This window comes from Brachyistius frenatus, unplaced genomic scaffold (genome assembly GCF_029030835.1).
Source record: "Brachyistius frenatus isolate BFR_SWC_R1_liver_20210118 unplaced genomic scaffold, ASM2903083v1 Contig_19, whole genome shotgun sequence".
Lineage (NCBI taxonomy): Eukaryota > Metazoa > Chordata > Actinopteri > Embiotocidae > Brachyistius > Brachyistius frenatus.
Genome location: NW_027210618.1, coordinates 4,394,435 through 4,418,170, shown reverse-complemented (window position 1 = coordinate 4,418,170; position 23,736 = coordinate 4,394,435). Strand labels below are relative to the sequence as shown.

Below are 23,736 nucleotides of genomic sequence, written 5' to 3'. Positions count from 1 at the left end.
GTTATTAGGTTTAGGGGGCAAACTCTTTTTCACACAGGGCCATGTGGGTTTGGATCTTTTTTCTCCCTTAATAATAAAAACCTTCATTTAAAAACTGCATTTTGTGTTTACTTGTGTTATCTTTGACTAACATTTAAATTTGTTTGATGATCTGAAACATTTAAGTGTGACAGACACGCAAAAAAATAAGAAATCAGGAAGAGGGCAAACACTCTTTTACACCTGTCAGAGACAGCAGATAAACGTGAGGGGTCATCAGATGATTACTGGAGAGGAAAGAAGAAAAAACAACATGCCGAGCCACAAATCTGTTTCCACTTTTTGAGCTTTTTCCTCTAAACTTTGACATTTAGTGAGATGTTGGATCATTTGAACATTTAGTAAAATGAAACCAGGAGCGAGTTCATAGGAAAAAAGAATCACTATTTGGTGGAGCTGTTAACAACTCATGGACATCTGAAATGTTACTCTGACAACACACTTTTTGTACGACAAACGGGGTGGAAATCATTAGTTTCATTTTTAACAATGTTTGGTAGTTTAAAAGCTTGTCACAATATTTCCCTTTGAAGTGGAGTGGAAGTTAATGTATGAAGTAGCATCAAATGAAAATACGTCCAAGTACCTCGAAATTGTACATAAGTACAGTACAGAAAATATACTTAGTTACTTTTCACCGCTGGTAGTAAGTGATTCATATTACGGTGTTAGAGCTCTTACTATTATTTTACAGCGATATAATACTTGTAATTTATTCCCATATGGCTACATATATTGTAAATCCACAGATATATGTATACCAATAATACATATGCAGCTCATTCTGTCAGTGTCTTGCAAATCTTTATGCTGATTCAAGGTGAAAAAAACAGACCAATCTGATCTGAAACCTGTTTGTTATTACGGGACATCTGACAGCCGAACAGATGGAACAGTCACTGTAATCCAACCAAGTCATCGCTCAAACAACAACACCCACAGAAGAAGAACACCCTGTACAGACATGACAATGAGCCGGATGTGAACCTGTCTGCAAAGTCTTTGTTTTAACTTGCTTGAAACTGAGGATCAGGAAGAATTAGACAATCACAGGAAGGTGCGTCAAACGTCCACTTTCTCTTCTGTCCTGGTGCAGCACAGTCGGCCCACCGAGCGGTAGCAGAGGGATGAAAACCAATCCCACTCATTCTGTCAGCTCAAACAAGCCACGCTCCTCCTCCTCCTCCCCCCTCTTCCAGATAACGTGTGATTGAAGTGGAACAAACAACTGCGAAGCCAGAGGGGCCTTTGTTTGAGTTTTTTTTTCTTTTTTTATCTCCTCCACAATCATGAATAGACAGAGAACCACAGAAATGCGCAGTTGGTTGTTTTACTGCACTAAAATCACATGTGAAAGCAGAAACATGGACTGACTCTTGTTGTAGTGGAAGCTCGTGTCTGGAGTGAGGGAGCCCTCTGCTGGTCACATAGCAAAGTCTGTGTTTGAACTGGTTTCAATCACGTGGTGAATGATGTGTCTATTTTGATATACACAAGGTGAATTTGCAAGATTGAAGGATCAATTCACCCAAACTGCAAAAAAAAAGCATGCGTGTTTCTTACTCCTTGTGATGTCCTGCTGACAGGGTCGAAGGATTATGACCCCCCGTCGATGCCCCTGTTTGTAAGATGTTGTTGGATGTTACTTGCCGGATACTTGATCTTTCTCCAGACAAGCCTTGAGGTCCTGGTCTCCTGGTCAGTGAACTTTGACCCCACCCCCGTGGATCCCAAGCATGGTTTTGGTAGCTGGTAACACTTTAGGTGTTTTTATGTTATAGCAGATAGTGAAATATGGTTGCTTTTTTTTCTTTGTAAACTGAGTGAACTGACCCATTATACAACCCGGCTGTGACTAGATGTGAGTAAGTTGACCGGAGATGAAAAGTGCATGAAATCCAGATATGTCTGCAGTTCCAGGTTTCTAAAATACAGAACTCAAAATAAAAGGTTTCCTTTAACAGGATACATCCGCTTCATATCTTCACAGCTTGCGCAGGTTGCTTTGTATCTTGAGAGCTGCGACATATTATTTGGGTGCAATCGCTCCTAATAGGCAATGATGTTTTATCACCAAAAGAACCGTCCTAAAAAGTGCAACTATGACGGACGGAGGGATTGAAATTCACTTTTAACATTTTCTGTCAAAATACATGAAATGAAAGTGATCGGTCTCTCTTTCTCTCCAGTAAAGCAGTAATAAAATGTACACGGCAGTTTAACAAAACAAGAAACCTTTATTTTAGATTCCTTTTTCTTTCTTTTTTTTTTTACAAAAAACCCAACAATGACCAGTAAAGTACACCTTGGAATGCTCGTTGGTAAATGGACCCAGAGTGTCGTCATGATTGCACAACATTAATGCTCGCCTGGTGCGTAAAGACGGCAGCCACCGGCAAAGAATGACCCGACGCCCTCTTCTCCGGGACTGCGGGGCTGTTAGTGATTAAAACAAGGTGGCCTGCACGATTTCTCCCCGACATCCCTCCCCTCCCCTCCCCCGTCCCCTGCAGCTCTTTCTTGCTCTCTACTCCTTGGCAATGGCGAATGGCTTCTCCACCTCGATTTTGCCACAGTCGTGGATGGTGACGTCTTTAAGAGGTTTGTCGCGGCCGTCTGTCTTCGTGTTCTCGATCTTCAAAACGACATCCTGGGAGATTAAAAAAAAAAAAAAATTAAAAATAATGGAGGCTGTTAGAATGAGTCAGCGATGACAAAACTGCATTCAAAAAATTTAATAAACTAGCAATTTTAAAAATAGCAGGTTTATCTACCAGTATATATATATAAAAAAAAAATAGATATAAATGTACTTCTCTGGCAAACAAAAAGCCATTTGTACAAAACAATTATGATAGTATCACTTTGATTAGCTGCTAGCAGGTAAACCAAAACTACAGACTGACCCCACAATCAATGTTCAATTATGATGCTATAAATGTACGGGCATCTTTTTAATTAGAAATTTTGGATTTGGTCTGAGAGGGGAACATTTAAACTTATTTATTTGTTATTTATTATGTAAAAACTTGTAATTTCAAAGACCAATCACTCTTTTTAATCATTTGTACAATTTTAAGCTGCAAAGTCCACTTAAGTGACTTCTGCTGTCAAATAATTGTAATGGAGTAAAAAGTTATATTTCTCCCTAAAATGTAGTGGAACGAGTACAATAGTACTTGAGTAAATGTACTTAGTTACTTTCCACCACTTGTCAAACTGGTGAGTTTCCAACATTAATACAAAATCAAATATCACCATATCTCGGCCCAAATTCCCCGATGTAAATATTTCAACACTACTGTAGGGATGACGATTGGCGCGTTCACTAAATATTGACAGAGGGTTTTTTTCTAAATACTCATCAGTAATGTGAGTATGATGACTAAGTCGATAAAGCTAAATAATAGAACAGCTGCAACAGTCTGACTTCACTTTTCCGTGATTGCGGCCTAATATCAGGAACAGACATCACTAATGCCATATAATGATATTACGACATCCAAAATCTATCATGACACTCTCATATCACATCACATGATCACTTCAAACTGCACTGCTGTGTCAACTGCTGCGGTTCAGCCTCAATTTTGTCGTTATCAAATATGATGCTATATAATAATCATACATGACGGTGCTCGACTGCTCGAACACGTTCTGGTTTCTCACTGGTGGAACTGAATCCGTATTAACGTGACATCTCGGAGATCTGCAGGACAGAACGGCTGCATTTACAATTTAGGAGACAATTTCTATTCCGAGGGAGTCGGTCTGCTGACTAGCTGAAAGTTGGTTGTCATGTGCCTTTAGGAAAGTGCCACTGACAAAATGTTAATTAAAGCTGCCTGTGATCTCTATTTATAGCGAACCTGAGGAGGAAGACGGCAGGAATCTGGCGAGACTAAGATGAGCTTCTGGATACCGGTTTGATGCATACTTCAGATTGTAAAAAGCCTGTCGGGGCATATCTGTGACACTGGGCTTTATAAATATAAAACAAATATGATCTGGTACGGGACCGCTGTCTGACGCTCACCATGCCCTCCAGAACTTTCCCAAAGACGACGTGCTTGCCGTCCAGCCACGGCGTCTGAACTGTGGTGATGAAGAACTGGGAGCCGTTGGTGTCCTTGCCGGCGTTGGCCATGCTGAGCCAGCCGGGGCCGTAGTGCTTCAGCTTGAAGTTCTCGTCGGGGAAACGGTCTCCGTAGATGCTCTTGCCTTCAAGTGGAGAAGGGAAGAATAAATATATATATATATATTTGTAGCATTTATATCTTAGTTCATGTAGGAACCGTTGCACCTTGTTTGCATGCCCTAAGTGCCACCAAACATGTAGCTTCACTTTATCTGATGACATTTCCTCATTCGTGAACACTGGCCAGCACCTCGTGTCACTCGGACACCTCCGCAGATGTCAAATAGCTCGAATGTAACCGTTGGGTCATAAATGCAGAAGACAACAGAATGAATCTTTAATTCAATGCAGTTTAAATTGAGCATTTTTCCTGACATAGAAGGCCGAACCATCCCTCACATGACTGAACGTGTAACACAGACGGTCATTCGTGCGGAGACGAATCTGTACAAAGTGAAGGTGGAGACGTGCCGTCGGCGGACATCGTACCTCCGGTGCCGTCTCCTCTGGTGAAGTCTCCGCCCTGGATCATGAACTGCTTGATGACTCTGTGGAATTTGCTGCCCTTGTAACCAAATCCTTTCTGTCAGACAAGAAAAAAAAACAACAACAGAAAAACAACATAAACAAAATGCTCGAAACACAGTAAGTGATGTCAGCTGCCGGGTGTTTCAGAGACACTTTCAGAGCACAGAAATGAATTCAGTGAGAACTCGGCCAAACGCATCACTGCAGACCCGTCGATTTTTGGGCACAGCTTACGTTCAATCTGTGACAGACAGACAAAAGGGCTCCGTATTTCTCACCTCTCCTGTTGCCAGGGCGACAAAGTTGTCAACCGTTTTGGGAACAGTTTTTCCAAACACCCCGATGACAACCCTTCCAACATCTTCGTCTCCAATTCTAATGTCGAAGAACACCTGTTGGAGAAGTGAGAGTCAGGGAATTATTCACACCAATATCTCATGACAAACACATCAAGCCATTTTTGTTTCGTATTTTCACAATTATATGCAGCAGTCCAATGTGCTCATTTCATAGTTTTAAAAGGTTAAGTAGTCCAGCCACTTCCATGTTCAGCTTTTTGGATCTCAGCTCATACGTACAAGGAACTGGTCTTGATGAGTCATGCATCCAAGAGAAAGTGAGACAATAAACTCAGGGAAATATCAAATTAACAGTGAAGACTTGAAGGAACCCAGAGTGTTGGATCGGTGTAGTTACAAACAGAGGACGTGTGTAACAATAATCTATTATTTACACTACATTACAAAGTTAAATGGACATGTTTAATAGACACGTTTTATTCATAAAGAGAAGAGTAAATGTAGGTTTAATACGGAGTAGGCCCGTCTGTCCCCACATGATGCCCGTGGATCAGCTGCTGACCACTTCGGAGCTTCCTTTGTAACTGTGGACGTGGACAAACCTGCAGCTCAGACACAACATGGCCAGACCAGATATCCGAGCCTCCCCAGATATCTGAGCCTCCCCGAGCTGCAGACATGCGTGTCCAGTTTGATAAAGCAGGGCTTCGTCGACACGTTCATCCTGCGACGTTTACTGCAGCTCGAAGGGGTGAAGGACAATTTAAAAAAAAAAAAAAAAAATCAATGCATCTGGAGACAACCAGGCCAAAGCACCGACCACGACCGCGAGCACTCCCGACATTAAATGTAAGTGGGAGTAAATGTGTGAACGTCTCGTTCAGTTTGGCTCTGATCCGATGACGTGCGTCACTTTAGCTCCTGAAGTTCCGTCTTTAAACGAAGGTTGAAGACCAACTCGCGTGTGACGTGGCTTTACGAGCCGCAGCTCCGGCTAGCATGAAAGGTTAGCATCGAGGAAGAGCTTTGATTCGTGTGTGTGTGTGTGTGATCCCCGAGCGGGCCGCTAGCGGGCCGCCGGCGCGCTGACACCCACCTTCGCCGATACTTTGGGGCCTTTCTTCTTCTCGTCAGCAGATGAGCCATTTGGAAAAGCGAGAAAAATCAACGACCCCACAATGACCGTGACAGCCACAAGGAACTTCATCCTTCTCTCGCACAGCCTAACCATCAACAAGAAGCAAATGAACAGCCCGGGGAAGGCCTGTGAGTCGTGCTGCCTATGTACGAGCCGGAGGGGAGGGGGAGGACGGCGTGGTGGCGGCCGCTGCACGGGCTCCGGGACGCGGGGGGCGGGGCTTGTGCCCGAGCGCTGGGACGCACGGCGCTCTGATTGGGTCACGTACCGGAGCCGTTAAGCCTATCAGCTGCAGACGCGTAACCGATTTGTGACGGATCCAGTCGTTTTCTCAGGAATGTGTCACCCAGCGTGTTCTGATGTTCCCTCCATCTCACCCAACAGAGCTATCGCTACAAAATGGAGATGTTAAATGCCTTTTGATGACATAATTCAAGAGACAGTCTAATTATTATTATTATTATTATTAAGTTAAAAACCAGGGAGACTCAAAACGATTTGCTATAAATGCAAATTACTCAAAGTAGGATCATGAATCTATTTATTACCTTTGAATTGATTATAGAGCCACCAAATGTTTAACAATGCTTGTTGTTACAGCAAAGTTTTGGTGGTTAATGTTCTGTCTGCTTACAAACTACTCATTTCAGCCTTCATTGTCATCCGTTTTCCCATTGACAAAAATAATCTGCAAGCCTAAACACACTGTACACATTTTAATGACAAACTACATGTAAATGAAACTTAATGACACTTACAAATGTTAAAAACACAAGACACAAACTCATTGATTGAACAGATTGTACTTGCTAAAAACAGAAAGGGGGTTCGGAGTTAAGGGTACATTCACCTTTTTGCGGCCACACCTGCCACTTCAACTAGTGCAAAGAATCAGTTCTGTTCAACACGATGCCGTATATATTTTTGTTGTATGTTTGCATTAAGACTTTTTATTGCATGCCTATAGCGGCCATCTGAGGTATACAAACACGTTGTTCTGACGGCTTCATACTGTCCGTCTGACACGATGCAGGTGTGTCAAGTGAGTTCACAAATAACAACAGCAAACAACCCATGAGGAAGCATGATTTACTTCTATGCTAGAGTGGGCATCAGTTTGTTCCACTGGCCAGATTTTACAATTTCCAGCCAATCGTGTTTCAGAATTACATTTCATAAAAAAAAAAGTAAAAAAAAAAAAAAAACCAAACAGTACAATAACTCTGAAAACATAAGACCCACATCCCATTTGACATTTCAATTTGACCTACATCTTGATTTATTTATAACATTTATGATATTTAGCCAGCATCTGTTTGTAAACTGAGCGTTACTGCATAAAGAAGGACCTGCTTCCAACTTGGCTTTTACAAGTGTAGCATAATATTATGTGAAAAAAAAAAAAAAAAAAAATAGGGATGCTGCTCTGGAGTTTCCAAACTTAAAAGATCTTTATAGCGGGAGTGTTTCGGCTGTCATAGTCTAGTATTTGCATCCTCGCAGTACAAATAAGAAAAGTGTCAAGTTTTTCTAGATAACAGTTATTACACATAAGACACTGAGAAATGTTTGGTTACTACGCTAGGATTACTCTTCAAGTGTTCTAGTGACTATTTGATGTGAATACACCAAAAGTTGAAGAAACAAAGAACATCCAGATTACCACTTCGATTCTACCACATAAGTTTCCACGTTCTACTGTACGTGTGTCAGAAGGTGACCTATGTGTTTGTTTGGCTCTGAAATACGAAGAAAATATTTCATAATAACGTTTCTTGTATTTTCTTCTCAAGGCACAGCATACTAAAGATATGCAGGTCAAAGTAAATTAGCTGAGCCTACAGAAACTCTTTGGAGTTTGTGAAGATGGCTTTGAGCTGTGCCCCGTGCATAGAGTCAGACCACCTCACAGCTCGGTTCTCTAAAGTTCCGCCTCAGTTTCTGTGTCTGCTGGAGCAAATAAAAAAAGGAGGAGCAACAGAGGATGCCGGAGCAGGCTGGAGGAGTCGTCAGGCAGGATTTAAAAACTGTCACCATCCATCACATTCTTAAACTCAGCTTTTGGGAAAGAAGACTGAACCAGGACCCGGAGGTTTGACCTGGTTCAGAAACCACCAGCTGCAGGTGAGACGTCTTCTCAGCTCCTCCCATCAACGTTTTCCACAGCGTCAGATTGAGGCGAAACCTCAGAAGGGCTGCTGGGTCTTTAACTCCGAGTATACGAGTCCCTCTGCTGAGATGGCGTCCCCGAGCCCTACTGTCCGCAGCGGCCGTTTGCAGACCAGCACTGGAGTGAGGTGGAAGGTGACGTTTCCGCGGCGCCACACAGAGACGGGCTGCGCTGCGTTCAGGGACAGCTGCTCTCGCGGCTCGCTGTGAGAGCTGAAGAACTGCAGCGGGGCTTTGAGCTCCACTTTGCTCACGTCGACAGACTGGACGCCACAGGCCTGGCTGCTGGCCACCCGCGCTCCAGCCATCACGGCGGCCGCCTGGTTCCCCCAGTAACCGTCCACCGTGGCCAGGACGTGGTAGGCCAGCGTGTGGAAGTGAATGCGGGTGAGATCTGCCTCTGACGAGGGGTCGCTGCGGCCGTGCTGCTCCAGGATCCAGAGGAGGATGTCGCTGACCTGACCCACGTCCGCGATGCCTTTCCAGGCGGCCAGGTCTGCGTGAGGCCCGTCTCCGGCCTGAGAGAGGAAGAGCAGCTCCTGCTCGTTCAGCCCAATGGAGCTGACAATAGGCAGAACCTGCTAACAGGAAACAGAAAGACAACTTTAATTAAATACACAGAAATCCTGAGGGACCTGTGAAGTTTGAGCACATTCCTCTTTTCTCTGAGAAAGACTTTGTCACAACTCTTCCCCACATGTACCTCCTGCATGATGCTGTTCATGTAGTCTCGGTCGGTCATGCTTGCCAGCTCCAGGTGGATGGGAATATCTTTACGAATGTCAGATATGGCTGAGACTGCCTGCCAACGGGAAACAAGTACTCCAAAATTATATATATATAATTCACATCATTTAAATTGTTGCCACGTAACCATGCATACATACAGGGAACAGCCAAATATGTTTTATGATGAAGAATTCATATCAACTTTATTTGAGCTTGCACCATTGGAAGTCCATATCATGCACCATTGTATTGGACGTGAAGCAAAAAAGATCCCGTGAAACGTTTCACTGCTGTAGATGATATCTGCAGTAATGTAGTGACGATAAACTGCGACGACACTCGGCTTTACTGATGACAACGAACAGGCGGAGAAACCGTTAAAGTCTCCCTAAAAGGCACCGACCTCCTTCAGTCGCTCCTCCCAGAGCTCTCTGCCCTGACCCTCCATCATGTGGAGCCCCGACAGGACGACCAGCTCCGGCTGGAACTCCTCCAGACTCGCCACGAACGTCTCCAGCGAGCTCATCTCCCCGTTGGACACGTCGTGGGAGAAGATGAAGCGGTTGGCTTGAGGTGCCCGAGTTGAACCCCACTGTTCACCTGCAGAGCGAGAGGACGACCGATCACAACGGCTACATGACTCACCGCGACTGAAGGAGGCGTTTTAAAGTGCAGCTGCTTCTTTCTGTTCACCTGCTTTATACTCCAGAATGAGGTGATACTCGTCCGTCTCCTGGAGAGACTCCGGGGGAACAACTATCTGCTCATCCAGCATCTCATGAAGTTTGGGACCAACTGGACCACATAACAAAACCTGTGGGAGGAAAAAAAAAATATAGGAGCACTTCATCCTGATACTGGTACACTCGTCTTCAAATGCTGCTCTGCATTAGGCTGGCAGTTAGTAGACAAATTGCATTTTTGGCTTATTTAAAAAAAAAAAAAAAAATTTTTTTTACTATATAACATATCTATAAACAGCATATGGATGTGTGACAGAAATGTCCTTTAATAGATAGAAGAATGCTTATTTACACTATAATACTGAAGGCTGCCAAAGCACTCTTTTATTTTATAAAAATTCATCCTCATGAAATGTTGTACAAGAGTTGAAGACAGAAATATAAACATGGCGGTGTACCATCAGATCAGGGTAGGTGGCGAGCTTCTGACCGATGAGGGCAGCGTTTCCTCCCACATACAGCTGGAAGAAGACAAGCAAAGTTGATCATCAGGAGGATCATTGGAAGAGTGACTGGACACAACAAGCAGAAGTTGTTCTCCGAGGAGGTGCGAGGAGGGAGGCCGCCTTGCCTTCGCGCCGGGGTACTCGGCTGCTGCCCGAGCGATCCGCTGAAAGACCTCCTTGTCGCTGAAGAAGCGCTCGGCCGCTGCTCCGTGTCCCATGTAATGGATGAAGGCTTCCCTCAAGTCCTCTTTGGAGTGTAACACTTCGTGATTCAGACCGGTGCCAGGATCCACAGCCAGCGCCTGCAGCAGTCCCACTCCGGAGACGACCACGTCGACGCAGGCGTTCACTCTTCAAAAGAGGAGCACGAGTAAATAACTTCATTCTCACTGTATTCTGGCTTTCTCTTAACAGATCCTGAGTATAAGTGTACAGTTCACGTGTTGCCTGAGGATGAAGCAAAACTGCAAATGTTGAAGATGTGAACTTCTGTTAAAAGGCCGCGAATCAAACCAGTTTGGTGTAAAGTCGGACCGATATATCAGCCGGATATTCTATCGGCTGATATATCGGTCTATCGCGTAACGATATCGGCACATATGATGGCCGATATACTTTTTTTTTTTTAAGGATATAAAGCGGAAAAAGATGCTCGGGGTAAATTAGAAATTTCTCTATTTTGTGTGTGGAACATCAGGGCTCATAAGTCAACAGTTGGTTTAGAGACACACTGAAAGTGAAATAAAAAGCACAAGTCCTTAACCTTTGACCTTGTTCTGTCACCTGTCAAATATATTTCAAAATTCTTTGGCTATTTTCTCTTCCTGTACCATTTTAAAAGATTTGTAACTAATTCATATTCATCTTGGGGACATACACATGAATGTATTTAATCAAATGTGATGTGAAAATGACAACACATAATGGGGTCAGAGGTTGACGTCTATTTTATCAGTTTAAAATCTGCAACTTCTGATCTATTAATACAGGCGGAGACCATCGGTCCTTCACAGCTCTGAATCACGAAGACCAATCAAATTTGGAATATTTGGCATCATGGAGGATAAAGATGCTGTCAGATGACCACTTCACTGTAACTTCAGGTGGACTAAAAGGTTTTCCCTTGACTCCTGTGTTTTGTAGAAGCAGCGTGATCATCCCTGTGGTGGGTGGTCCGTGAGCTCCAGCCAATCATCATCATCCGCCACCTGAACACCGATCCACTTTGTTGGCTATTCTGAAGCAGGCTAAAGGCTATAAACGTGGTATAGGCCGTCATACAGTATATTTCACTGATGCTTTTTTGGGCCGGGCGATCTGAGCTGGAGCCGACTCATGACAACACATTCCTTCCCACTAGCAGAGCTGACTGCAGCCTCTCAACATGCGCACAGGGCACAGCAGAGCTGCAGATGCAGTATTAAATATCATCTTCGGCTGACGGCTTTAGGACCAAACAGAGACGTGCATCCATTTCTTAAAGTAAGCTGTGCAACAGTTTACTTCCGTTACTCACCCTACGGCCACTTTGCTCCACTGTCGGGTTGGTAAAGTTATCAGAACGTCCCAGGCAGCGGAGATCACCTGCTCCATGCTGCGCTGACTGTTCAGGCTCCCGGTTGATGTCTGGAAGCCCGGCAGGCTGATGTACTGCAGAATCTGCTCCGGTAGGTCCGGGCTGCCGCAGTAGAAATAGCCGACAGCTAACGCCAGCAGGGCCGCCGCTGAAGCCTTCCTCCACATGATGCTCCCACACACTCCTGCAACAAAGGGAGTCGGTCGGTCAGTCCTTCGCTCTCATATCAACCACACGGAGCTGCTGGTGTCTAAGAAGCTGAATACCACTCACTTAAAGAAGTCGTCCATGTTATCGCAGGGCCCTGCTGTGACCAGGGTTCAAATACATTAACATTTGATGTTAACTGCTGTTGGATAATCCAGCAAATTAAGAACCTGGTGGACCAAGATGCCGGAGCTACAACGGTTAGTCTATTAGTTGATCGACAGAAAATCAAACGCCAACTATTTTGATAACGGTTTTGAGTCTCTTTTTTTTTTTTTAAATTATTATTATTATTCTATGATTCCAGTTTCTTCTATGTCAAATATTTCCTGCTTCCTTTTGTCCTCCATGATAATAAACCGAACATCTGTGGGTTGTGGACAGTCGGTCGGGACAAAACAAGACATTTTAGTGACGTGACTTAGGGTGGGCTACATTTCACCATTTTCTGACATTTAAAAAAAAAACTGATCGATTACTCAAGAAAGGAATCGACAGATTGATTATTAATAAAAAAATAATTGCAAGCTGCAGCCCTACACAAATTCAATCATGCTAAAGTCATACTAAAAACTCCAATATGTCCAATATTAACTACAAACAAATGCAATATGGAAAAATCTTATAGTGACATGCAGTATAACATTATACCACTCGACCTCAAGTGATGGTGTAAAATTAGGAGATGCACATAAACCTAGGAAGAAAAATAGGCAAATGAATCTATTAAAAGAAAATAACCAGCACCTATTTTGATGACTGTTTCAATGTCTTTAAAAAAAAAAAAGAAGCCAAAATGTCACTTATTTCAATAACTGGCCTAATGCGATAAGAAATGTAATATCTTAGCAATTTAAATCCACAAGTGTTGGTCAGACAAAACAAGCAATCTGAAGATTTGAGCACAGATAAAAACTGTGATGGCACTTTTGACTATTTTCTCACATTTTATAGATCGAGCTATTCACAGACCAAAACAAAACAAAAATTGTCAGAGCAATCATGAATGAAACTAGTTGTTGCATGCTCCATTACCAGATGAATAACGGAGGATGACATCATGAAATAAAAGCAACCCCACAGCAACCCAAGATCATAAAATAAAATGTTGCATCATTAAATAGTGAGACAGCTGATGAGGACACTCACGACAGGATGACAGTGCAGGTCCAAACTTTAGTCTGCGTGTTAACCATACTGAGCTGAACAGCGATATGCACCGGGAGGGAGAGCACCGGGAGCACCGGGAGGGAGAGCACCGGGAGGGAGAGCACCGGGAGCACCGGGAGCACCGGGAGGGAGAGCACCGGGAGCACCGGGAGCACCGGCCCTTTAAGCTGCAGCTCCGTGCTGCACGTTACGGGACGGTATACACGGCTTAAGTTACTGCTAACGTGGACACGCTGACCCCTCGGCTAACCCGCTAGCACCAGCCCGCTGAGTGCACTTCCGGCTCCACTTTTCACAGCTAATCTGACAGCAGCAAATAGCTTCAGCCGGTCCGGTTTAACGGTGGAGACCGGCGGACCGGCGGACCGGGGCGGCCGGTGCGCGGTAAACTCCTCACTTTGATAAGCGCTTCGGTGACGAGCCAAGCAGCCAAAGCTTCAGTTAGTTTGAGCGGCACGTACCGATAACGTGCAGGCTTCACGTTGGGTCGGTCCGGGAGAACAGGAGTCCTGTTTCCGGGTCCAACCACACACCGAGCGGGTCGCTGGTCGGAGGGAGAGTCAGCAGGAGTCAGGCGTCGGTACAAGTCATTGAAGGAGCCTTGGTTGGGAAAGACATCAGCACCTCCAGACCGCCAGCGGCTTCCGTCTTCTACCGCCTTGCGCATGCGCTAACTCCAGGGTGCGTGGCGCATTCACGGGTTGGCCGTAAAATGGGAATCGCAGGGAAAACAAGCGCGATTCCGATTTGGGAGTGTTCACCTTCACGCGTTACTGCACGTTGAGTGCTTTGTACAAACCTTGTAGTCACACCTGATAAAAAAAAAAAGTCTTGGGTCAATTACTTTATCCCGTTGTTCATTAGCAAGTTAAACCAGACACACTCTCTGTACAGCTCCTGTTGATTGTAATAATGTTGATATGTGATTTTATGTTGATATAACTGCCAGCAGTGGTGCATTTGCAGCCATTCTGCTGCCCTGCCCGGGATTACCGAACCGGTTCAAGCCGTAGGCTGATGTGAACTCTTTATCCTTCACGCCTTACCGTAAATTCGGTTTTTAACAATAAGACGTGAACACAGCAATATTTCTGGTACAAACTGTGAAGAACAGGATCCTGTCCCCATGTGGCTCACTGTTACACACATTTTGAGCTGTCATAGAAAGACAAACAGAGGTTAAACACATTTTGCAAACGGTGGCCCAGTGCCATATCATGAGCCAGCTTGCACAGGAATCTGAAACTGGCTCACCTAAATGGGACAGGCGTGATTTTAATGTTGTCGATTGCACCCGTGATTTTCCTGCAAAGCGAACACGTCAATGATTTAAAAAAAAAAAAAAAAAGAGTCTAGATTAGGGTCCTAACACTGATGCACTGGACTTCAGCACTCATTCACGTGTACTTTCCCCTCCTATTGGTTTGAGCTCCACTACTTGTAATCTGAGCGAACATTAATTTACTGGGAACACTGGCTGGTCCTTTAGCAACCTCAGCTACATTGTGCTAACAGGGCAGGTAGATACAAGGTCTGTGTTTCATTTAGGTCAGTCCTGACCTTCCTCTTGTAAAGTTGATCCTGTTTGCTTTGGGACATAATAAAGCACACCCAACAAAAATATAAATGCAACACTTCAAGTCTTCACTCCAAGGACTGAATTCCTTTTAGCTGCACCAGTTTTAGGGTCCTAGTCTAGACCTTTTTCAGAGTAGACATTTTGCCTTTGCAGGAAAATTACAGGTGTAATTGATAACATTAAATATAACTGTTCCATTTGCCGAGCCAGTTTCAGGTTCCTGTGCATGCCGGCTCACTGGGATGGTTCAGTGGGACACTTGATGGAAGTTATCAGTAACAAATTGGTTTTTATCCGTGTTTTCCTGCAAAAACAAGTCAACAAGTTTGATATTACTGAGTAGTTTCTATGCATGCTAGTGCTGTTAATTGCAGGATCATTTTTAATATTATTACAAACACCTGTGATTTCCCTGCAATGACATGTTGAAACTCCCACCAGTGCAGTGTGCAGGTACATTGGATGGTATACATATTAGGTAGTAATCCCCTTGTGAAGATACAAATGATAAACTCGGACCTTTCCATTGAAACAAGAAGCTACTTCGAGTTCCTCGCACAGCACAAAGAAAAGGTACTTTTCTGACTTTATTCCATTGTTCCATCCATTCAGGTTGGACGCTCCAGCCACAACTTGTAATTAACCAAACAGGAGGACAATAGAACCACAACTAAATAACATAATTAAAGACAAAACTCCTCTTTCCTCTCTTTTCTCCTAAAGGCAAGTAAGCACATATGCCCTGCCTGACCTGCTTGTAGCTGCTTGTCAACTATTTTGGTCTGAGCTAAAGTGAGGTGTGGCAGCTGTGGGGAGAACTGGAAAAGCAGTGAAACACTATGTCTTTTTACAGATGGGTGATGAATCCATTCATTTCTTTTGGTTTATAAGGTCTGAAATAGCCAACATGAAACACTTCTAACGCTTGTTATAATCACATCTCCTCATTCAATGTGGGAACTCATTTCATGATGGTAAGCAGAAACGTACTGCACGATCAGTGACACTATTGCATACCAACAGTATCTCTTCCTGATTTTTCAAACAGAAGAATTCATATTTCTTATTTAATAGCTCAGGTTTATATAGAAAGTTGACGCACGCCAAGTCCAGTTTGACTCTTTATTATCATTTTAATATAAACAACCTGATACAAAAGCACTTGTACAGTGTAGAAAAAACATTTAACGATGCTAAAAATTGCTTCAGAAATCTGTATATTAGAAACTGTACGCTGAAGGTCAAAGCAGCTTAAATTTTTTTGGCCCATTTCCAAACTGCTCTATTGGTCAAACATTTACCCTGACAAATAAAAACTTCCCAAGAATATCATAAAAATACAAGTGTCCGCACTTTATATCTACAGTTAAATCTCTGTCACTAGCCCTTTATTTTAAAATGAACTCACATCTAGGATTGAACCACTGAGATGAATAACAGACATTAAGTACGGATTCATGTTTGCTTTTGGCAACATAATAATGTCACATCTTGATAAAGATCTGATTGTCTTCTACATTGCTAAAAACACAGAGTGAGTCCGACTGCTTCAAAACAGCTGAGTTTCAAGATGTTTTGTTGTACTTGGTGTAAATAGAGGATCTTCATAATGCTAGAAGCACAAAGAGTGGAGCACCGCAGAAACAAAGCCTGGATGATCGGTTTCACTTCCTCTGGGTCAACCATACAAAACTGTCCTTTTTGTCAGCTCGTTGTATGCTCATGGCTTTTTCACTGATATGTTTGCCAGTGTTGTGGATTTGAATGCACAATACTTCAGGCCTCTGTAGAAGGGGTGGGGTCGGGCACAGAGGGGGTGGGGGCAGTAAAGCTGACGTGTACGTCCCGGGGGTAAAAACCCTGAAGAACCCCATCAACAACAACATCTGGGAGACCTGCAAGACAGAGCTCAGGGTTTATTCGGTGCCATTAAGGATGTGGTGCTTTTTAACGCTTTTCAAATTGAAATTCAGTACTGATCTACAAAATGAAGTTGTGTTCTCAGTGTCTGTTCTTTCCTACCTGATGTGCAGTTGGAGAGATATGGATCATGAAAGAATCCCAACACTCGCTGATGAGAAAACTGATAGCTGAGGACACAAAAGTAAAACATAATCGATCGAACTCGTGCAACGGATTTAGTTCTTCAAACATCTAAATAAGTGTGAACCAATATTAACTTTCATCATTTGAGTGAAACACACTGTAAATTTCTATCTGTATAACCGTGCTGTTGCAACATGTTTGGATGTGCCAGAAGCATGGACATTTTTTCTGATAAAAACAGGGACAAGCCTTCAGGGAGGAGTGGAGTCAACGCATGGCCCTGAGCTGAAGAGTGGCCCTTAAGTGTGTCACACACCGGCCGTATTGCTCAGCCTGGCATCATTTGATAAGCATCATTTCCCAGCCAAAACTCCACATGACTGCAAACCTCTCAGGAGGACATTTCTATTCTTCAGCAGTCACGTTTGCTGACATACTAGAGAGGTGTTTTACGGCACAACGACACACATCGCAGCCTATTGAGAAGCTTTGTGTCTACAGTTGAACACGACAACCTTTTGTGCCTCTAACTTCCACCGTCGTCACGCATTTTAAACATAAGTAGCCAAACTGCTTTCATGAATCTGTACTTTTGTTCATTCTGTCAGACGTTGTTGTGATTTTATCTGCAATACACCACTTTGGTATGATAGCATCTTAATAAGGAAGCGTTCTAGTGCTAAAATCAAACCGAAATCTGAGTAAATTAGATCATCTATATGGTGAATGTGGATGAATGAACACATGGCAGAATAGGCCAGAATCAATCATCTCCCTGCCTCCAACTCGGGTTTTTTTTATCTGCTATTTTCATCTCTCCCTAATTACAAACAAGATAAAATGATTTGACTGTACATGTGTTAAGATAAAGTCATTAACAAATGATACAGAGCATTACAAATCATAACAATCAGTTGCATATGTACTTACATATATAAAAAACTAAATGCTGGTGATTTACTGCATGTCTTGCTCTTTACAGTGATTTTATTTGGTGTTTATTTCACACACGACTTTTAACATTTGTTTGGATGGAACCTCACAATTACAAAGGAATAAAGCAAAAAATGCCCAGCGACCGGTGGGCGTGGCCAAGTATGATGATTTTGATGTCAAACAACGCTAGCAAATATGGAGGAATTAAAGCTAGAAAAAAAACAATGTCTAAAATTGAGAAAAAAAAAAGTCTTCAATGGTCATTTACTGACATGGAGCTACACTCTGATCACACTGGCGGAGCGTCTTGGTGAGTTCTGGTAAACAACATACGTCATAGGTGGGTCAGTAGTGATTGGTTAAAGGCTGCTCCAATAGTTTCAAAAGGAGTCTGTGCCCAGTAGAAGGTCACAACTGAAAGCTCGGCCAGACTTATATATTCACACTGAGAATCTGGGTAACACCTTCTGTCTGATGCATAACACAAATACTGGTAAATATGAAATACTAGTAAAGATCTTACTTGAAATCCTGACTGTCCAATTCTTCGAGTGATCTGAAAATAGCACACATAACTATTAGTTATTTCCTGCAAGAACACTGACAAAATATAGGTTCATATTTGTGTTGGCGATTTTAAAAGACAGATTACGTGCGCTGCTCTATGACACAGAAAGTAACTTCCTCTCACTTATAAATGTACAATATGTTTATAAGGAGAATGATTTAACTCTCCAACATACAGGACACTAGTCTTTATGATTAATATAGAATATATAAATACAATGGAGCTAAAACTAAAGTGAGTCTGACTACAGGAATTTGAACATTCCCCTGCCCTTGATCATTTTCTATTTTGGGAGGTAGTCAGCGCTGCTGCTCCACACCACTGCGAAAAATGTTTCTGAAGTTTTATTATGTTGCTGCATTGCCCCCGAATCTAAAAATAGAGGTCCTAAATACAGCAACGTGTCCAACATCTGTGGGTGCAGGCAGAGGAGGGTGGCCTGAAGAACTTACTCGATACTGCTGACCTTGATCCCTGTGTGGAAATGTTTAACGTGGAGGAAGTCCAGCAGCACCTGCGGCACGTCCTCATTTTGATAGATGATATCCTGGCCAACGAATAACAGGAAAAAACATTTTATTTGAAACAATAAGAGAGGGCAAAACACCTTGTAGAGCATAAAAGTGAGCTTCTGGTTAAAGTTTATTGATAAATAGTAGTCTAGATGGATTTTTTTTTAAAACAAATTTGGCACATTTGTCTTTAATCAAAGTCAAACGAATTAAAGTAAAATTCATTTTAAAATGTACATTTCCAAGTTTCATCAGGAAACAATATGATAAAATAATCATGTGGCAGATTAAAACATTTGGTAGTAACTACGTAAAATAAATATAAAACTATTAATTTTTATATTCATATGTGTGATATGATCGTTCGCTTCCACAGAACTAGTGTGAAGCCTTTGGCAGGAATGTGTGCAACAGCTCCGTGGTACTACCGCAGGTCTCTACAGGGAACCTTTAACTTCCAGTTTAAAAACGTCAAATACATATGATGGATTTCTTAATAAGGTAAAAAAAAAAAAAAAAAGGAAATAATAACAGCTTCACATATCACTTCCTTGAAAACACAGAGATTCTTAGAAGATCTGACTTGCACATGTGCACTTCAACAGCTGAGGGCAAATTCCTCCAAATGAGTGTCTGGTGATACCTGGATGTAGTCCTCCAGCTCCTGCCTCCTCTGCTCCAGAGGTTTGGTCCTCAGATGTTGGTTCCTTTTGCTCGGCAAATCTGGAGTCTGGATGATCTTCCTGAGCTGCAGGTAGCGCAAGACACAACAAGAACCCTCACATCAACTGTCTCAAATCAATCCAACTTTACAAACCAGGTGAAGAAAATTCATTTTCTTTCAGCCGAAGAGTCTTTGGAAAGTTTCCTTTACTGATTTAAACCCCAGTAAACACGTGTACAGAAGCAGGAGACCATCACTGATTATGAGTTTCAGTTCACTGCTGAATGTAAACTGTAACAAATACATTATACACTCAAAAGCACAACATAGAAGACTACATTCAGCTCAGTATCATCACATGAACAGCAGCTGTGAGTGTGTGAGTGTGTGAGTGTGTGAGTCTGAGATGGCAGGTTGGCTGTACATACTTTTCTGTGGAGAGTCTGGAATTCGCTGTTTCTCCGGAGCACATAATGTTTCCTCTCATTGAATAAGACCTCAACTCTGAAAAGCTGCAAACAAAAGACACACACAAGATTCATTCATAAATCATTCACTGAGTCACTCGGGCAGTTTTGAGCGAACTGATAGAGGTTTAGTTAAGAGCAGCAAATTTGTGGTGATTTTTAAAAGGATGATCAGGTAATGGCTGCCGAAAAATACAACGTGATACAGGGTGCTCAATTTTTACAGTCAAATTTTGTAATCCTGAGATCCACTTTAAACTTTCCTTCTCCACCAGGAAGAGGGGCAGAGCTTCCGATTGCATGTCATCAGATTAGATGAGCATTGTCTGTTTAATGCAGCTGTACACATAAAAGATACACTCACTAAACACCGTGATGTAGATTCATCAGAAATGAATATGCAACATCTGGGATTTTGAACTGAGTGATTAAATTAGATAGATCCTTGTCTTTATAGTTCAGTATCTGGATAACTAAAGGATATGATAGTGAAGTATTTCTCCAGACACATTTCTTTCAACAGAACTGTACATTTATACTGATAAAGAAAATGGTTTCAGGCCAAACAATAAGCCCGATATTACACAGTGATGTAACGATGCATTAAAGCAGATCTAAAGTTAAAAGGCAGCTGTGAGAACATCAGACATATATTGTGCTGAAAGTGAATTCATTGGATGACAAAACGTGTTGCAGGGCATTTCTAGAGGAGGTTTTATAATCTAAAGCCATTTGGAATCAAAACTGAGAAGTGCAAATAAAAAAAGCATTTGCAGCGAGTAATGTGATTTGAAGAAATAAAAAGATGTTACGTGTAAGTTCAGCTCATCTGCTTCACTGTGTGTCTGGTGGAGCAAATTCCACAGACTAGTGTCAGTTTTGACCATTTTAAAACGCAGGTGTGACTTTGATTTATTACGAATTCTCAACTACATGACTGCAAATCTGTTCAACTCCAAGTCTCACTTCAGCCCATCTGAGTTCACGTTTAGTAACACGTATACAGAGATAACAGATTCTGTGTGCTCATTTTTCCCTCCTAGCCTGTGATTTACTGAGGGACTGCAGCTTAAAGGTCCAGTGTTTAGGGTTCAGGGGGGGGCGTCTATTGGAAGAATTTGAATATGTTTTAATTACTGCATTTTCCCTTGAAACTAAGAGTAGTTGCGTTTTCATTAGCTTAGAGTGAGCCCCTCATATCTAGCGAGCTGGTCCTCCTAATCACAGTGCGCCATGTTGCCCCGCCATGTTACTACAGTAGCCCAGAAGGGACAAACATAAAGGAGGCTCTAGAGAGGGCCTTTAACCATTTTTCATGACCACCATTCTCCTGCAGGCTTGTAAGGCGAGAGTGAAGGAAGGGTGTACAGTTGCTTACAATCTGCAACCTCACCACTAGATGCCAATAAATCCTACACAGTGCTTCTTCAATGATTTTATTTTTTTGTGTAGGCTGCTTTATACTTCACCATAATTCAGATGGAAATATATTTTTCAGCCCATTACATTTGTTTGACACCTATAGTTACTATAATATCTGCTATAATATCTATCTAAGGTCATCTAAAGTTTTTGTAATATCTCATCTCAGTTTAAACTAGATCCCAAAGTGATTCGATTCAGCTTTAACTAACAACAACAGTAAAATGCTACATTCACACAAACACATCAGGAATAATAAGATGTATAATGTGCAACACCCAGAGAGGCCATTTTTCTGCGCTGAGCTCTTTTTAATTTTAATACTTTAAGAGCATTTTGATATGAATGCTGACCTACTTTGACTGTATCATTTTTAATTCAAGACCTTTATTGTGAAGGAGTATTTTTAGAGTTAGGTTGTGTTACTTTGAGTTAAATAAAGGATCTGAATGTTTCATTCATCTTTGCTACTCAGTGTTTGATGACAAAGAATGATTCGGTGGTTGTGCTACTTTCCTTATGAGGGTTTCAACACACCATGAGCTCATTTCATGTGGCTCAGTGTTGAATTAATCTGACCGACAACATGAAAGTAGCTCCTTCAGGTTGAGACCATGGAAGTACATTTACTCAAGTTCTGTGCTTAAATACAATGTTGAAGTACTTGTACTTCACTTAAGATCGTCCATTTTATGCTCTTTTATACTTTAACTCCGCCACACTTATTATGCAGCTTCAGTTAATCAACTATGATGCAGACTTATAAATTAAACCAGCCAACGTGACAATTAGGACGACTTCGAACAGCTACAACGGTACAATGCTGCCTCCACATTGAACCATCGGTTACATTAATCCAGTGAAATAATATAGCTACTGTCCTGTATGTCTGCATAACACATACTCTTCTTCTCACCATGCAGTACTTCTACTAGTAACTGGGTATTTTAAAACTGCTGTATTAAGAAAAAGAATACTTCTTCCACCACATGTTAAGACTTTTGAGAGCTGCTCAGCTGAGGTGAAGTGAGTGAGTATAATTGAGGTCCTGCAGGTGAAAAGCAAACACACTTCAGATTAAGCAAACATAGCAGCTTTACTGCTCCACATTTCAGAGGAAAATAAGAAGAATTCTACTTCTTACTACGCCACTTTCTTAAAACTATATCGGCCTCCTTAATTTGGGGTTTCAATTTTAGTCACAAGGCATGAGCTTGGAAGAGTTTATAGTTTATATGCAAGAGCATATAAAGCTGGTAACAGTAACTCCACCTCAACAAACCAAAACATTAAATGTCAGGTTAAAGTTAAAAACATGACGTCATGTTAGACTGTAACACTGTCACGGAGTACTTTAAGCACATGTTGTTGTCAGTAGCCCGTTTCACGTGAATACATTTTGAAATGCAGGGATTTTATTTGTAATTTATTTCCTACTTTTACTTTGTACATGATCCGAATACATTCTCTAACTTATACCAACTACTTTTACTTGAAGTATCTACTTTAATTTTTGGGAGTCAAATTTAAAAGTAGGACTCGGGATCGAAGTACTTCTGGCAACCTGTGATAGAAGCGGAGAGCCTGCGCGGGACTCACTTTCACTTCACGCAGGTAACCGGGCTCACCTGGCGTCGCCGGTCTTCACTACCGGACAACAACGTTTTGGTAATTAAAACGACCGAAACCCCCGTAGAGCCTACTTGAGTATAAATAACGTATTACAGCGCATTTACAGTGGCGTGGGAAAAACAAGACAAGGGTTATACCGAGTGGATAAAACAGCGGCGTCCTCACCTTTCTGGACTTTCCCGACTCATCCACCTCCCTCTCCATCGATGGTATCGACACTTCAATCATGGTGAAATCTTCCTGCAGCACCATCAAACTCTTCAGCTGGCAGATTTACTTTCTTCAGCGGCTGTTAGATAACTTCACACGCTTTTCTCCGCATCCGGGAACTGAAAAAAACACACAAAAAAAAACAACCCGTGTCCGTGTGTGTGTTGTTCTCCGCTCGGTTTCCTCCTGCGCCCCACCTACGGACTAATTGGACAAGCCCAGCCGCCAGCGCATCCAGGCACATTAAAGGTGCAGTCCAACATTTGGGAAAGACACCTGAGCAGCAGCTTGGACTTCTGTCACTGCTGCAGAAAATATCGTGACTGCTAGTTAATCACAATACAAAGGGCGTTCAGTTGGCATACAGCGTGACTTCCACACACGCTGATGCGGCGCTTGGTTTTTACTGCTTATTTGCAGTCACATATTTTGTCTTTAACAATGTTGGAAACGTGTTAAAACGTTTTAAAGAAACAAGATTTTAAAAGCGTAATGCGCCAATAAACTGAGAACCCACT

The 23,736-nt window shown here is 42.4% G+C and overlaps 3 protein-coding genes across 7 annotated transcripts; all 3 read right to left on the bottom strand.

The window, feature by feature from the left end:
- Nucleotides 1-2,256: 2,256 nt before the first annotated feature.
- ppib (peptidylprolyl isomerase B (cyclophilin B)) lies at nt 2,257-6,321 on the bottom strand. Its single transcript, XM_069695390.1, has 5 exons — nt 6,101-6,321; nt 4,984-5,097; nt 4,667-4,760; nt 4,076-4,260; nt 2,257-2,689 (listed from the first exon to the last, which is right to left on the bottom strand). Exons 1-5 carry the CDS (start codon nt 6,233-6,235, stop codon nt 2,567-2,569), a joined length of 651 nt encoding a protein of 216 aa, XP_069551491.1. The 5' UTR covers nt 6,236-6,321; the 3' UTR covers nt 2,257-2,566.
- Nucleotides 6,322-6,843: 522 nt separating this feature from the next.
- adpgk (ADP-dependent glucokinase) lies at nt 6,844-13,826 on the bottom strand. Of its 5 annotated transcripts, none has more exons than XM_069695385.1 (8): nt 13,580-13,826; nt 11,746-11,989; nt 10,355-10,580; nt 10,182-10,244; nt 9,734-9,854; nt 9,444-9,640; nt 9,015-9,113; nt 6,844-8,892 (listed from the first exon to the last, which is right to left on the bottom strand). In XM_069695385.1, the coding sequence occupies exons 2-8, from the start codon at nt 11,970-11,972 to the stop codon at nt 8,329-8,331; spliced, it is 1,497 nt and encodes a 498-aa protein (XP_069551486.1). In that variant the 5' UTR covers nt 11,973-11,989; nt 13,580-13,826; the 3' UTR covers nt 6,844-8,328. The 5 variants fall into 5 exon arrangements, with proteins under 5 accessions (XP_069551486.1, XP_069551485.1, XP_069551490.1 ...); XM_069695384.1 differs by having other exon boundaries at nt 13,644-13,826; XM_069695389.1 differs by having other exon boundaries at nt 6,844-8,889; nt 13,644-13,826.
- Nucleotides 13,827-15,875: 2,049 nt separating this feature from the next.
- snx22 (sorting nexin 22) lies at nt 15,876-23,511 on the bottom strand. The gene is made up of 7 exons (XM_069695108.1): nt 23,174-23,511; nt 19,916-19,999; nt 19,467-19,571; nt 18,764-18,858; nt 18,267-18,299; nt 16,784-16,851; nt 15,876-16,656 (listed from the first exon to the last, which is right to left on the bottom strand). The coding sequence occupies exons 1-7, from the start codon at nt 23,258-23,260 to the stop codon at nt 16,538-16,540; spliced, it is 591 nt and encodes a 196-aa protein (XP_069551209.1). The 5' UTR covers nt 23,261-23,511; the 3' UTR covers nt 15,876-16,537.
- Nucleotides 23,512-23,736: the final 225 nt, after the last annotated feature.

What these genes read in the sequence shown, in the direction of transcription:
- adpgk (XM_069695385.1), bottom strand. Translation starts at nt 11,972, where the DNA reads ATGTGGAGGAAGGCTTCAGCGGCGGCCCTGCTGGCGTTAGCTGTCGGC. An exon ending in TGGAGCAAAGTGGCCGTAGG is followed by an intron (nt 10,581 to 11,745) that starts GTGAGTAACGGA and finishes CCTCTTTTGAAG; the next exon opens with AGTGAACGCCTGCGTCGACG. An exon ending in TGAACAGCATCATGCAGGAG is followed by an intron (nt 8,893 to 9,014) that starts GTACATGTGGGG and finishes GTTTCCTGTTAG; the next exon opens with CAGGTTCTGCCTATTGTCAG.
- ppib (XM_069695390.1), bottom strand. Translation starts at nt 6,235, where the DNA reads ATGGTTAGGCTGTGCGAGAGAAGGATGAAGTTCCTTGTGGCTGTCACG. An exon ending in GCCCCAAAGTATCGGCGAAG is followed by an intron (nt 5,098 to 6,100) that starts GTGGGTGTCAGC and finishes CTTCTCCAACAG; the next exon opens with GTGTTCTTCGACATTAGAAT. An exon ending in TCGCCCTGGCAACAGGAGAG is followed by an intron (nt 4,761 to 4,983) that starts GTGAGAAATACG and finishes CTTGTCTGACAG; the next exon opens with AAAGGATTTGGTTACAAGGG.
- snx22 (XM_069695108.1), bottom strand. Translation starts at nt 23,260, where the DNA reads ATGGTGCTGCAGGAAGATTTCACCATGATTGAAGTGTCGATACCATCG. An exon ending in TCCAGACTCTCCACAGAAAA is followed by an intron (nt 19,572 to 19,915) that starts GTATGTACAGCC and finishes CGCTACCTGCAG; the next exon opens with CTCAGGAAGATCATCCAGAC. An exon ending in TTGGACAGTCAGGATTTCAA is followed by an intron (nt 16,852 to 18,266) that starts GTAAGATCTTTA and finishes TTGTGTCCTCAG; the next exon opens with CTATCAGTTTTCTCATCAGC.